The sequence below is a fragment of the Mesocricetus auratus genome, unplaced genomic scaffold (assembly GCF_017639785.1).
Source record: "Mesocricetus auratus isolate SY011 unplaced genomic scaffold, BCM_Maur_2.0 Super-Scaffold_15014, whole genome shotgun sequence".
Lineage (NCBI taxonomy): Eukaryota > Metazoa > Chordata > Mammalia > Rodentia > Cricetidae > Mesocricetus > Mesocricetus auratus.
In genome coordinates this window covers 7,428,664-7,442,222 of record NW_024429186.1, presented here as the reverse complement: position 1 = coordinate 7,442,222, position 13,559 = coordinate 7,428,664, and the positions used below count along the sequence as shown (strand labels likewise).

Genomic DNA, 13,559 nt, shown 5'->3' with positions numbered 1-13,559 from the left:
AATTAGAAACAATCTTGTTTTATATGACAATCCCAATTCCCTCTCCCTCCCCTCCTCTCATGCTACCCACTGACCCCCCTGTCCCATTCCCTTTCTGATCCCCAGAGAGGGTGAGGCCTTCCATGGGGGAATCTGTCCCCTCAGTTGGAGCAGGACCTAGGCCCTGCCCTGTGTGTCTAGGCTGAGAGAGTATCCCTCAATGTGGAATGGGCTCCCAAAGTCCGTTGGTATGCTAGGGATACAAATACTGATCTACTACCAGAGGCCCCATAGATTGCCCAGGCCTCCTAACTGACACCCACAATCAGGGGGTCTGGGACAGTCCTATGCTGGTTTCTCAGCTGTCAGTCTGGGGCCAATGAGCTCCTACGATGAAGTATCTTACTCATGAAGTTTTACAGCATTATGTGAAGATTTCCAGCCATTGTCCTCGAGAAGCAGATAACTTTTTGCCTTCTGCCATTTGCCTCCTGGATTTCTGCTTGATAGGAAGTGTGGTACAGGACCACAGGGCCAAGAGGGATTTCTATGGAAGGAAGCCTGTCTGTCCTTGAGGTTTAGTGACTGCTTCTCTCCACTTGCAGGGAGTTACCTGGATATAATATTACTGTCCTTACGTGCACTCATATATCCTGACCTCATTAAGCTTCTTTTGGGAAAAGGCCCCTTGTCCCTGCTGCTGTAGTTGGGGCAGGATGGTATGGGTGGGTCCCTGGGTGGCTGAGTCTGGATCCCCGTCTGAGTAGGACTGGGAGGCAGCGGTTTCCCTGTGTGTCCTTTGTGGTGGTGTTCTGTCAGCTTGCCATCTTGTGACCAGCCGTCTTTTCCAGGGCCGACCTCCTCTCTCTCCTGTGGGTGTCAGCTCTTTTCATCATGGAACATGCCTCGCTGCTCCCAGCCAGCATTAGACTGTCACGCATCCAACCCACACTTGCTAGAATAACAAGTCATGGCAGAGAGCGATCAGCAGGGACTCAACCTTGCTATGCCATCATGCCAGCGGGTCCCAAAGAGACCCACGTGGTTGCCTTTGGCTTGTGAGCAGATGTACTTTGCTTCCTCATAGGCAGGACGGGAGTTGAGTCCCCTAAAAAGCTTGTACTGACTTGAGAAACCTGGTTTAGCTAAAAGTCTCACAGGGACATGAAAGCCCTCTTTACCTAACTCTCTCATCAAGTGACATGTGCATTCTTTTGTAAAATTCCATTTCCACATGTGTGGTATGAATGTGTATATGCTATGCATGTGTGCAAGCATGTGTTAAAGCATGTTTGCATGTGTGTTGGTATGTGTGCAAGCATGTACATATACATACTCATTCATATGGAAGCTCAAGGTTTATATCTGGAATCTTCCTTGATCACTTTCCACCTGTCCTTTGAGATAGGGTCTTTCAGTCAAACCTGAGATTCCTATATGACTAGCCAGCTTTCTCTGAGGATTCTCCTGTTTCTACCATCTGATGCCGGGATTATAGACCTAGTGTGTTTACCTAGTATTTACATGGATTCTGGGAATCAGAACTCTGATTCTCATACTTGTGCAACAAATTATTTAACCACCAAGCCATCCCCCATGTGCATTTTTTTTCTTGGTTTTTCGAGACAGGGTTTCTCTGTGTTGTTTTGAAGGCTGTCCGGGAACTCACTCTGTACACCAGGCTGGTGCCACCAACACCCGGCTAACCATGTGCATTCTTGATGCCCTCTTTATTTTGTAGGTGCATGAACGAACTGAGGAAATGGATTTCCTGCTACTGGTAGTCCGTAAGCTCCTGAGAACAAATTCACGTTTTGTGAAGGTAAATGTTAGATTTCATTTTGCTTCAATTTTAACAGTTTGGTACTATGCTGGTTGGTTTTTGTCAATATGATACAAACCTAGGTACATCTGTTAGCAATGATTTATGTGGAAGTACCCCACCCACTGTGGGAGGTGCCATCCCTGAACAAATGGTTTTGAATGATAAAAGAAGCAGACTGAGTAAACTGAGTAAACCATGAGGGGGCAAGCCATGGTCTCTGCCTCCAGTTCCTGCCCTGACTCCCTCAGTGAGAGACTGGGACCAGGAGCTGTAAGCAGTAATCACACCCATCCCCCCACCCCACCCACCCCGCCCCCGCCCCCACCCCCAGTCTAAAAAGAGAAACAGCTTAAGAGAAAGGTGATCTTAGCACTTGGGATCTCACACCTTTAATCCAGCGCTAGAGGGTTTATAAGACAGGAGCAGGGTCTCAGAGCTGGCAGTCAGTCTCCAGCCATGATGAGGATTCGTGAAGACTGGATCATCCCAGTCTGAGGTGGAGGTAAGAGTTAGTGGCGGCTGTTTTGCTTTTCTGATCTTCAGCTTGAACCCCAATATCTGTCTCCAGGTTTATATTATTTGTGCTACAGTTTAATTGTTTAATAAACTTGATTAAATGTTTTTAGTTCTCAGTGATAGTTAAGAGTGGAGTTAATTAAAAAAAAATTCTACCACATTTCAGAAATGGTGGAAGGAACGTGCATCTCTCCAGCTTTGGAGCCTGTCCTGGAGCTTCCTCTGTAGACCAGACTGGCTTCAAACTCACAGAGATCCACCTGCCTCTGCCTCCTGAGTGCTGGGATTCAAGGCATGTGCCACTAACACCTGGCTTAAACATAGAACCTTATATATAGTATAGTAGGGTCAGGTATTAGATGGATTTGTGAATTTTTAAAAATCCTCAGGAAACCATTATTTCTCTTTTAATAAGAGTTCTGCTGTCAGGTTTGGAAAGGTAAGGGCAGCAGCACATGGTAGAAATCCCTGTCCCTGTGTCCTGGCTTCCTCTGTACATGTCTGCTGTCCTCTGGCCCTGGCACCCTGGACCAGATGTGTGTTGGGCAGGAGACACTGGGCTGCCTGGGAGCCTTAGTCCCTCATTTACATGTTGCACCTATTGTTGGCTGGTCTGATGTGTTATCGATGTCTAGGTATCACCACTGTGCCTGGGTGTATTCCCGGGGGATGACCATTGTACCTTAAGTGGCTTCCTAAGCCATCCCTCTGTCTCAGACTTTTTTTTTTTTTGGTTTTACGAGACAGGTGCCATCCCTCTGTCCCAGACATATTTTTTCAAAAATGAAATCTAGCCACTATGGTTTCTGGTTTGTGTCTAATGTCAAAGGAAAAAGGTGCTGGTCATGTGACACCAGTATTCTCCAACAGCCAGAGAGCTCTGGAGACCAAGGACCAGCAGGCAGACTCTTGGGACTGCTGCCACTTTTCCAGGGCATGTCTGGTGTGCTGCGGATGCTGACTTTCTTAGAGACCCCAGCTCTTGTGTATTCTCGGCAAACCCGTGGCTGCAGCTGGTCTCAAGCCCTGTGATCTGGGTCTAGGCTGGCTGGCTCCTGGGTCTGGGGCACAACTTTTGTTGTGGATTCTCTACTCTTCAGCTACAGCCAGAGTTTTCCAAATCTTCTTTTGGTTTCCTCTTATTTTCCTGTATTGCACTATCCTAAAATTCACTCCTTAAAATTGGTCTTGTTATGAAGGCTTTCATTCTCAGTGTCACAGTTCACCTGTGTTGGGAGTATACAATTTCTCATTTTAATATTTAAGAAGTTGTATTTATTTTCATGTGTGATGTGTGACAATGTGTGGGACAATGCATGAGGTGCTCAGAGGACAACTTCCACTTGGATTCCAGGGATAGAACAGTTTCTCATTAGAAAAAAAACAGTTTTAACGTAACTATAAAGTCTTGAGCATTCTTTTATACTGTTTTAATTAGTATAATACACCAGAAAAAAATCAAGATATTCTGTCTAAAACTTGAGTGGTTTCTAAATGGCGGGAGGCGGAGAAGGTGGGTCTGAGGTTCTGAGGTGGCTCGCATTGCTCATGGGTGGAGTTATCTTCACTGCAGGTGATCCTCATGTCTGCCACCATCAACTGCAAGGAGTTTGCAGACTACTTTGCTGTCCCTGTCCAGAACAAGATGAATCCTGCATATGTGTTTGAAGTGGAAGGCAAGCCCCACGCTATTGAAGAGTACTACCTGAATGATTTGGGGCACATTTATCACAGTGGGGTAGGTTGGGATGCAGCACTTCTATAGCGAATGGACTTTGGTTTCTGACTAACTGTAAATTCCATTGCTAAAAGGCCCGTTAGAACTTGTCAGAGCTGACATGTGGGGGATGGGCAGAGAGACCTAAAGGGAGTAGACTGCTGGGCTTTTGTTGTAAGCTGTAAGCATAGTAAATAGTCACATCACACACCTCATGGGAACCATCGAGACCATTCACTTGAGGATGGGCAGATTTACTTGAGACGGAATTCTGGTTAAATGTGCATTTCTGGTGTGAGGTGCATTGAGTTGAACCTGGAATTGTACTGTGGCAGTAAGACTGGGAACATGTTTTCACAAGAGGCTGGTGTAGAGTTGCTTTCACATGTGTGGTACATTCTGAGGTCAGAGAAGTCCAAATAGAGAGCGCTCAGTGAGAAAGGGCGTGTGCAGCTGTGTGAGACCCTGCATTCCATTCCCGGCTCATGAGCCAAAGCCCAAAAGGCATGCAGACTGCCTCACTCCGTCCCTTTCCTGTCTGCCTGCCGTCAGACTGCCGTCCAGTAAGACTGCTCTTAGGATCCTTCCTCACACGCTGGGCCTGCCAGACAAATACAGCATCACTTCTTTTGCAGAGATGGTTGGCATGCTCTCTGCATATAGTTTTTCCTAGCTTTCCACATGTGTTTATATCAGGAACTGTTTTTTCTGCATCTCTCTTCCTCCATGGAGGGGCCGCTCTCTGACTCGGCTCTTGCTACACAGCGCTGCAGTGACAACCCTGACACATGCTGCTGAGCACACGATGGCGTGTCTTGTAGGGCATGGCATCTCAGCCTCAGCGTTGCAGGCAGTTTTGGATGGACAGTCTGTGTGGCGCGGGCACCCTCAACACTGCCGGGTGTCTCTTCTTGTTATTGACGAACTTAGTGCAAGTGACATCCCTCTCCTTACCACAACCAAAAATGTTCCTAGACCTCTGTCATGTTGAGACCTCTGTGTGGACCTTGCCTTCCTGGAGCCTCTGAGCCTGGAAAGAGATCGCTGGGACAAAGAAGACATGTGCTTGCAGTTTGATGGATGGAGGCCAGTTGCATGGAGTAGTAGTTGAGCTAATGTTAGAGATATTTGTAGTGTTGAACAGTGGGCTCTCCTGAAATGAGGTGCTGGCTTGGTTTCATCTGACAGCAATGTAAGACATTTGTGATTATGCTGAAGAAAGGGTAAGGTCACCTGTGGGCATCTAACTGAGGCCCTGTGAATGGATCAAGCCGACTTCTAGAAGCTAGGGCCCTTTGGCCAACTGTTGGTTGTGTCCAGCTGTTTAGAAGGCACACTGAGATTTACCATTGCTCACCACATAGCCTGGTATCTAGAAGGCACACGGTGACTGTTTCAGTGCATGGTCAAACAAGAGCACATAGACTGCATTTTGGGGAGGTGCTGAGGTTGGAACTCAGGCCCATGTCTAAGCTGCCCTCCACTCCCAAACCCTGCGTGCTGCTGTTAACTGTGAAGGACATTCTGTGTTTACTCTGCTGTAGTTTTCAGCATTGGAGAGCTTTCAGGCTCACCATCCTTCCTCCTGTAGTCTTAGAGCGGTCTCGTCATCTAGGGCTGTCTGTGCCACTCAGCCCTTCTGCCCCTGCCTGTCCACCTCCTCCTGAAGGCCCTGGCCCACTGTCTGCCTCCGCCACTCACCGTATGCTCCTGACCAGTCCCTGGTTTCTCTGTGGCCCTTCCCAGTGTCTGTCTGGAGGAGGGGTATGATCTCTGCCTCTCTTGTTTCTTCCATTTCAACTCCACTGACCCCGCTTAGCCCAAGCTGTATTTGTCGGCTCCTTTGGTCACTATGTAGCAAGGTCCGCCTTATGCTTACTTGGTCTTTTGAGAATACTGACAGTGTTAGCCACATGCCTGTAATCCCATTCCTCTGGAGATAGTGGTAAGTGTCATGAGTTCAAACCCTGCCTTGAATACATAGCAAGTTGAAGATCAGTCTGATCTACATGAGACCCTGTCTTAAACACCAGTAACAAGAACAGCAATTTAGAGGGCTTGGGTTTTAGAACTCAGTGCAGTTTCTTGTGACTCAGTCACATGTTTTTTCTACATAGCTTGTCCACGACAGACTTCTAGGTGGGTTTAGTGTCACTGTTGGGGTTTGTGGAACATGGACTTTTCCCCTGTTTCCTGTTTGGAATAGTTGCATTATGGAATATTGGTCACTGTTAGGATAGGGTAGAAAATGAAGGTATGTCAGTGATGCATGTGTTAGATGTGCTTCATTATTAAATGACAGTGAGCTTGCCACAGTCAAGTTACTAGAATTGTATTCGTATTGGGAAATGGGTATTTGGACATTAGCTGTAATGTTTCTATATGACTGACTCTGATCACCTGAAGACTCCTTTCTGTGAGTTCATCCCAACATCAGTTATGAGGGTTTATAAACAGTAGTTGATCCAGTTATTAAACAAAATGTTTCCATGCTCTTGGTGGAAAACAAAGGATATAAAGCAGACTCTGAAAACTGTGTTGTAGCAATTGTGTGGCACTACCTTTTGCTGGTGGTTCCTGTGTGTAGATGTTGTGATGTCAGGGCCCTTAGAGGTGGGGATTTCAGACCCTGGAAGGGCACTGACTCGGGGATAGGAAACAACTCCCAAGTTGCCTAGGCCTTTGATGCAATTTATCCTGTGCCTTCAAAGTAGTCTCTGCTTGGTCTCTCTGATCCATCTATGTTGCCACTGACGTTTAACGCCATTCAGCTCCAGTATCCCAGGCAGCACTGACCATCAGACACTGCCGTCACGCACTGGCCATCACGCGCCTTCAAGATCGACTGTAGGTGGCATTATTATTTTGTTGTTGTTGTTATTGTGTTTTTAGAGTGGTGGCTAAAGGGGTGAGCACACTGAGCAATTTCCCTGCAGCTCTATCTACACACTCTCTTTTGTATCTTCCAGCTTCCCCCCTACCGTTTGGAGGAGCCAGTGATAACAAAGGATGTCTATGAAGTTGCCATCTCTCTCATTCAGATGTTTGATGACCTGGACATGAAAGAGAGTGGGTAAGGACCCCTCTAGCTTACACTTTCCTTATGTGACCCATACACATGTCTCATGCTTTTACAGTAGAAGGATAATGGTTGTAGACACTTGGGCTTGTTTTGAGACAGTCTTGATACATAACAACAGAGTGTCCTTCCTGCTCTCAAGCGCTTGGGTTTCGGGTGTACCCACACCCAGCGGTAGGAACCTCTGCACCTGTCAGCAGTCACTGGCCGGTCACTCTGCAGGTTTCTACTTACAAGAGCCAAAGCCGTGCTGGGCGCAGCTGTAGGATCTTTTCTTTTAAGCTAGCGTTGGAGCCAGAGAGTGGGCTGATGGCTTCTCCAGGCACATGGCTTCCTCTGCCTCTGTTTTCTTTGTTTCTGAGATATTTCCTGACACCCAGCAGGCAATCCAGGCGTTCATTCTTTTAACTTTGTTAAAAAAAAAACAAACAAAAACTTGAGACTTTTTCTTTTGAGGACAGCTTAGGTTCTAAGTGCTGGTTTTAGTCTGTAATTAAAAAAATACCATGTTATTGAAGCTCTGTGGTCATAATTTTATTGCATCGCATAAATAGCACTTATTATTTTAGAAACAAGGAATGATGATAGATATTCTCCCTCCCTTAGTAACCAAAGCTGGATTACTGGGGTGACTTTTTTTCTATAGGTCTTAGGACACCCCTGAATTAACCCTTGTTTGTCAAACTTGGACTTCTCTTCTTGGCTCACTTTCCTTCTTCCCAGACTACAGCCTTCAGAGACTTTGTCGGTAAATGTTCTTAGCTTTTATTTGGGTAAAACATTATTTTATTTCAGTTTCATCCTTTGAAAAAAATCTAAGTCAACAGATAAAGCCCTTGAGTGTAAGGAATCCTTTGCTTGCAACTGAGTGGGCTCCCTGGGTCTCAGCGCTAGTATTGGCAGGCTCGGCTAGTGGCTTCTTGTGTCTGAGTCCTTAGTGTATTTGCTGTGATCTATTCTTTGTTTTGTGCTTCCTAAGGTTGCTCTGCAGGGAAGCTTTTCCTCTTCTCATTCTACTTCTTTCTTTAAAAAAATGTCGTGAACCACGAGGCAGTGGCCACACCTTTAATCCCAACACTCAGGAGGCATTGGCAGGGGATCTCTGAGTTCCAGGACAGCCAGGCCTACACAGAGAAACCCTGCTTCACAATGTAAACAAACAAAAAACAAAAAGTGAAAACAAAAGTCACAGTGAACGTGGGTTTTTCTTCTTTCATAGACTTTTCTTGTGCACAATGGAATTGAGCAAGAGCGTGCAGGGAGCTGTGGACTGCCACCCTCCACACGCTCACAGCTTAGTTTACTACCTACCATAGCCCTCGCCTCGCCAGAGGCATTTGTCACATGATACACTGCCACCTGGAGTGCTGCTTGCATGGGCTCAGTTCTAGTGCTGCGCGCATTCTCGGGTTTTGACAGTGGTGTGACACCAGGCCTCTCCTGTTCCAGTGTCACACAGAACAGTTCAGCCCCCCCAGGCCCCTCTGCGCCCCTATCCATTATTCCCCCATTGCTGGGCCCACTGATCTCGGATGGCTTTTAGTTTTGCCTGTTTCAGAACATCAGACAGTTGAAATTATGTGGTTTGTAGCCTTTTCTTATTGAATTTTTACTTAGAAACATTGAAGGGACTGAAGAGGGGTCTCTGATTAAGAGTGCTTACTGCCTTTCTATAGGACCCAGCTTCTGTGCTACACATCGTGGCTCACAATTACCTGTAACTATTGAACACACATGGTATAATACATATACCCAGGCATGTGCACGCATACACACGTTGAAAAATATTTAAATAAAATCAGAAGTATTTTTTTTTTTTTTTTGGTTTTTACGAGACAGGGTTTCTCTGTATTGTTTTCGAGGCTGTCGGTCCAGCCCAGCCTCGAACTCACAGAGATCTGCCTGCCTCTGCCTCCCGAGTGCTGGGATTAAAGGCGTGTGCCACCACCGCCTGGCTAATCAGGAGTAATTTTAAAGGCATTTAAGATTTTTGTTTATCATTTCATGGCTTGGCAGGCTAATTGTTGTTTTGAAGCAGTATTTCTCTCTGTAGCCCTGGCTGTCCTCAAATTCACTATGGTGACCAGGTTGGCCTTGAACACACAGAGATCCACCTACCTTTGGCTCCCAGGTCTGGGATTACAGGTGTGCACTTCCACGTCTAGCAGTAAGTCAATTGCTATTTTATATAATTCTTTTTATGTGTATAGTGAATGCATGTATGTGCACTCCCTGTGTGTACACAGTGGAAACCGAAGACTGATGTTGAATGTCTTCCTGGGCTGCTCTCTACCATGTTTCAGAGATTGTGTCTTTCACTGAATTTAAAGCTCTCCATTTTAGCTAGATTATGTGGCCGGCATGGCCCCTGGAGCCCGGTGCCCGCTTTCCCCCACCTTCCTCTGTCCCACTGTGCTGGGATTGTAGGTCAAGCTGCCAAGTCTACAGGGGATCTGCATTCAGGTCCCCCTTTTACTTTCCCCACCAAGACATCTGCTCAGCCCCAACTTTTTAATCACTGAATAGCATTCCATTGTTTATACTGACTGCAGTTATTTATTTACCAAATTACATCTTAGTTGTCTCTAAGTCTCAAACTATGAGTAGAGCTGCTAAAAAAACCCTGCATGCCGGCTTACATAGATGCGGATATCCAGTTCATCTGAGTAAATTACAAGGAGCACAATTGCTGGCGTCTATGACAAGATCATGATTCGTTTGTAAGGTACCATTGACTCATCTTTCAATGTAGCTGCACCGTGTTGCACAACCACCACCAAGTGACGGAGTTCTGTAGCTTGGTGCGCTTTGCCAGTTCTCTGTGTATGTGCTGTAGGTTTTGGCTGTCAAAATGGGCATGAGTGTTCCTACGTTCTTCTTTCAAGAAGTGCATGTTCATGTCTTTTGCCCATTTTTCTTTTTTTGTATTTATTTTTGTTTGTTTTTACATTCCACCTGAAGTTTCCCCTCTATCCTCTGCTCCCAGCCCCTCCCTTTACTCGCCCATCCACTCCTCCTGTTTCCCCTCAGGAAGTGGCAGGCCTCCCATGCACATCAAGTTGCAGTACGACTAGACACCTCCTTTCCTGTTAAGGATGGCTGAGGCAATCCGGTAGGAGGAAAGGGTCCCAAGAGCAGGCAACAGAGTCAGAGACAGCTCCTGCTCCACTGTTAGGAGTTCCACATGAGGACCAAGCTACACAACTGCTACATATATGTAGGCATCTTGCTTGTTGGTTTTGTCTCTGAGCCCCTATGAGCCCAGGTTAGTTGATTCAATGGGTTTTCTTATGTCCTTGACCCCTCTGGCTCTACAATCCTTCATCTCCTCCTTCCAGAGGATTCTCCAGGCTCTAATGTTTGTCGTCTTTTTTTTTTATTGGGTGATACAGTCCTCTGTCACTCCCCTTCTCTCCTCCCCTCTTCCCTTGCAACCTTCCCCTACCCCCCATACTCCCAATTTACTGAGGAGGTCTTTTTCCCCTTCCTAGGCAGATCCATGAATGTCTCTTGTAGAGTCCTCTTTGTTACCTAGCTTCTCTGGGGTTGTGGCCTGTAGGCTGGTTGTCCTTCACTTGATGTCTAGTATCCTCTTATGAAAGAGTACATATTATATTTGTCTTTCTGGGTCTGGATTATCTCACTCAGGATGGCTTTTTCTAGATCTATTTGTCTGCAAATTTCAAGATGTTATTGTTTTTTACTGCTGAGTAGTACTCCATTGTGTAAATGTACCCCAATTTCCTTATCCATTCTTCAGTTGAGGGGCATCTAGGTTGTTTTCAGGTTCTGACTATTACAAATAATGCTTCTATGAACATAGTTGAGCAAGTGTCCTTGTGGTGTGGTGTACATCCTTTGGGTATATGCCCAAGAGTGGTATTGCTGTGTCTTGAGGTAGATTAATTCCTAATTTGCTGAGGAACCACAGTACTGATTTCCAAAGTGGCTGTACAAGGTTGCACTCCAATGAGCAATGGGAGTTTACTTTACTCCACATCCTCTCCAACAAAAACTGTCATCAGTATTTTTGATCTTTGCCATTCTGATAGGTGTAAGATAGAATCTCAGAGTTGTTTTGATTTGCATTTTTCTAATGACTAAGGATGTTGAGCATCTCCTTAAGTGTCTTTTGGCCATTTGAGTTCCATCTGTTGAGATCTGTACCCCATTTTTTTATTGGATTATTTGGTCTTTTGATGTCAAGTTTTCTTGAGTTTTTTGTATTTTTAGAGATCAGTTTTCTGTCAGTTGTGGGGTTGGTAAAGATCTTTCCCCATTCTGTGGACTGAAGTTTTGTCCTGATGACCATGTCCTTTGCTTTACGGAAGCTTCTCAATCTCAGGATGTTCCATTTATTGATTGTTGCTCTCAGTGTCTGTGCTACTGGTGTTATGCTCAGGAACTGGTCTCCTGTGTTCAAGGGTACTTACCACTTTCTCTTCTGTGAGGTTCAGTGTGGTTGGTTTTATGTTCAGTTCTTTGATCCATTTGGACTTGAATTTTGTATATGGTGATAGCTATGGATCTATTTGTATTCTTCTGCATGCCAATATCCAATTATACCAGTATCATTTGTTGAAGATGATTTCTTTTTTCCATTTTATAATTTTAGCTTCTTTGTCAAAAATCATGTGTTCATAGGTGTGTGGATTGATAGCCAGGTCTTGGATTCAGTTCCATTGGTCCACCTGTCTTTATGCCAGTACCAGGGTGTTTCCATTACTGTAGCTCCATAGTAGAGTTTGAAGTCAGATATGGTGGTATTTCCAGAAGTTCCTTTACTGTACAAGATTGTTTTGGCTATCCTGGGTTTTTTGCTTTTCCATATGAAGTTGAGTATTGTCCTTTCGAGGTCTGTGAGAAATTTTGCTGGGATTTTTACGGGTTTTGCATTGAATCTGTAGATTGCTTTTGGTGGTTGTTGTTGTTTTGTTTTGTTTTTTCTATGTGAATCCTACCTATCCAAGAGCATGGGAGAGCTTTCAGTTTCTTTCTTCAAACACTTAAAGTTCTTGTCATACAGGTCTATCACTTGTTTGGTTAGAGTTACCCCAAGGTATTTTATGTTGTTTGTGGCTATTGTAAAGGGTGTTGTTTCTCTGATTTCTTTCTCAGCCCATTTATCGTCTGTATATGGGAGGGCTACTTTTTTTTTTTTTTTTTAGTTAATCTTGTATCCTACTATTACTGAAGGTGTTTATCAGGTGTTCCCTGATAGAATTTTTTTTGGGTCATTTATGTAAACTATCATATCATCAGCAAATAGTGAAAGTTTGACTTCTTTTGCAATTTGTATTTTCTTGATCTTCTTTTGTTGTCTTACTGTTCTAGCTAGGACTTTGAGTACTACATTGAATCGACATGGAGAGAGTGGACAGTATTGTTCTTGATTTTAATGGGATTACTTTGAGTTTCTCCCCATTTAGTTTGACGTTGGCTGTTGGCTCGTTGTCACTTTTATTTTATTTATTTATTTATTTTTATTATTTTTAAATTTAAATTTAAATTAGAAACAAGGTTGCTTCACAAGTCAGTTCCAGGTCCATCTCCCTTTCCCTCCCCTCCTCCCGTGCCGTCCCCCAGCCCCCCCAATATTCCCTCATTTCCCCAGGGAGGGTGAGGCCCTCCATGGGGGTGTCCATAGTCTGTCATTTCATACAGGGCAGGGCCTAGACCTCCCCTAAGAGTTCAGGGTGAGAGTGCATCTCACATTGTTGGATGGGAGTCCAAAGTCCATTTGTATACTCGGGATAAATACTGATCTACTGCCCAAGGCTTAATAGATTCCCTAGGCCTCCTCACTGACACCCCCAGTCAGGGGGTCTTGATCAGTCCCATGCTGGATTCCCAGGCATCAGTCTGGGATTCAAGAGTTAACCCTTGTTAGCTGTTTCTGGGGGTTAAATATTGTTGCTTTTATTATGTTTACATATGTTCTTTGTATCCCTGCTCTCCACGACCTTTATCATGAAGGGGCGTTGGATTTTGTCTAAGGCTTTTTCAGCATCTAGTGAGATGATCATGTGGTTTTTGTTTCAGCTTGTTTATCTGATGGATTACACTGATGGATTTTCCTATGTTGAACCATCCCTGCATCCCTGGGATGAAGCTTATTTGGTCATGGTGGATGATTTTTTTTTTAATGTGTTCTTGGATTTGGTTTGCCAGTATTTTATTGAGTATTCTCTATCTTAGTTGTGTCTCTGTGTGGTTTGACTATGAGGGTATTGTGTAGAACAGTTTGAGAAGTGTTTGTATTAGCTCTTCTTTGAAGTTTTGGTAGAATTCTATGCTTAAACCATCTGGCCCTGGGCTCTTTATGGTTGGGAGACTTTTGATGACTGTTTCTAATTTCATAGGGGTTATAGGTCTATTTAATTTGTTTACTTTTGGCCATTTTTCTTTTTCTCTTTTTTTCTTTTTTCTTTTGGTTTTTCGAG

The 13,559-nt window shown here is 44.7% G+C and overlaps 1 protein-coding gene across 2 annotated transcripts in view; it reads left to right on the top strand.

Moving 5' to 3' along the window:
* The window catches only part of Tdrd9 (tudor domain containing 9), an 86,590-nt gene that overhangs the window by 25,542 nt on the left and 47,489 nt on the right, over nucleotides 1-13,559 (top strand). For both annotated transcript variants that reach the window (XR_005876087.1, XM_040742379.1), the window contains exons 6-8: nucleotides 1,721-1,801; nucleotides 3,894-4,058; nucleotides 7,007-7,110. Coding sequence is in view for 1 of the 2 variants with exons in the window: in XM_040742379.1 (XP_040598313.1) it covers nucleotides 1,721-1,801; nucleotides 3,894-4,058; nucleotides 7,007-7,110 (350 nt within the window). In the remaining variant the exon portion in view is untranslated. The remainder of the gene's footprint in view (nucleotides 1-1,720; nucleotides 1,802-3,893; nucleotides 4,059-7,006; nucleotides 7,111-13,559) is intronic.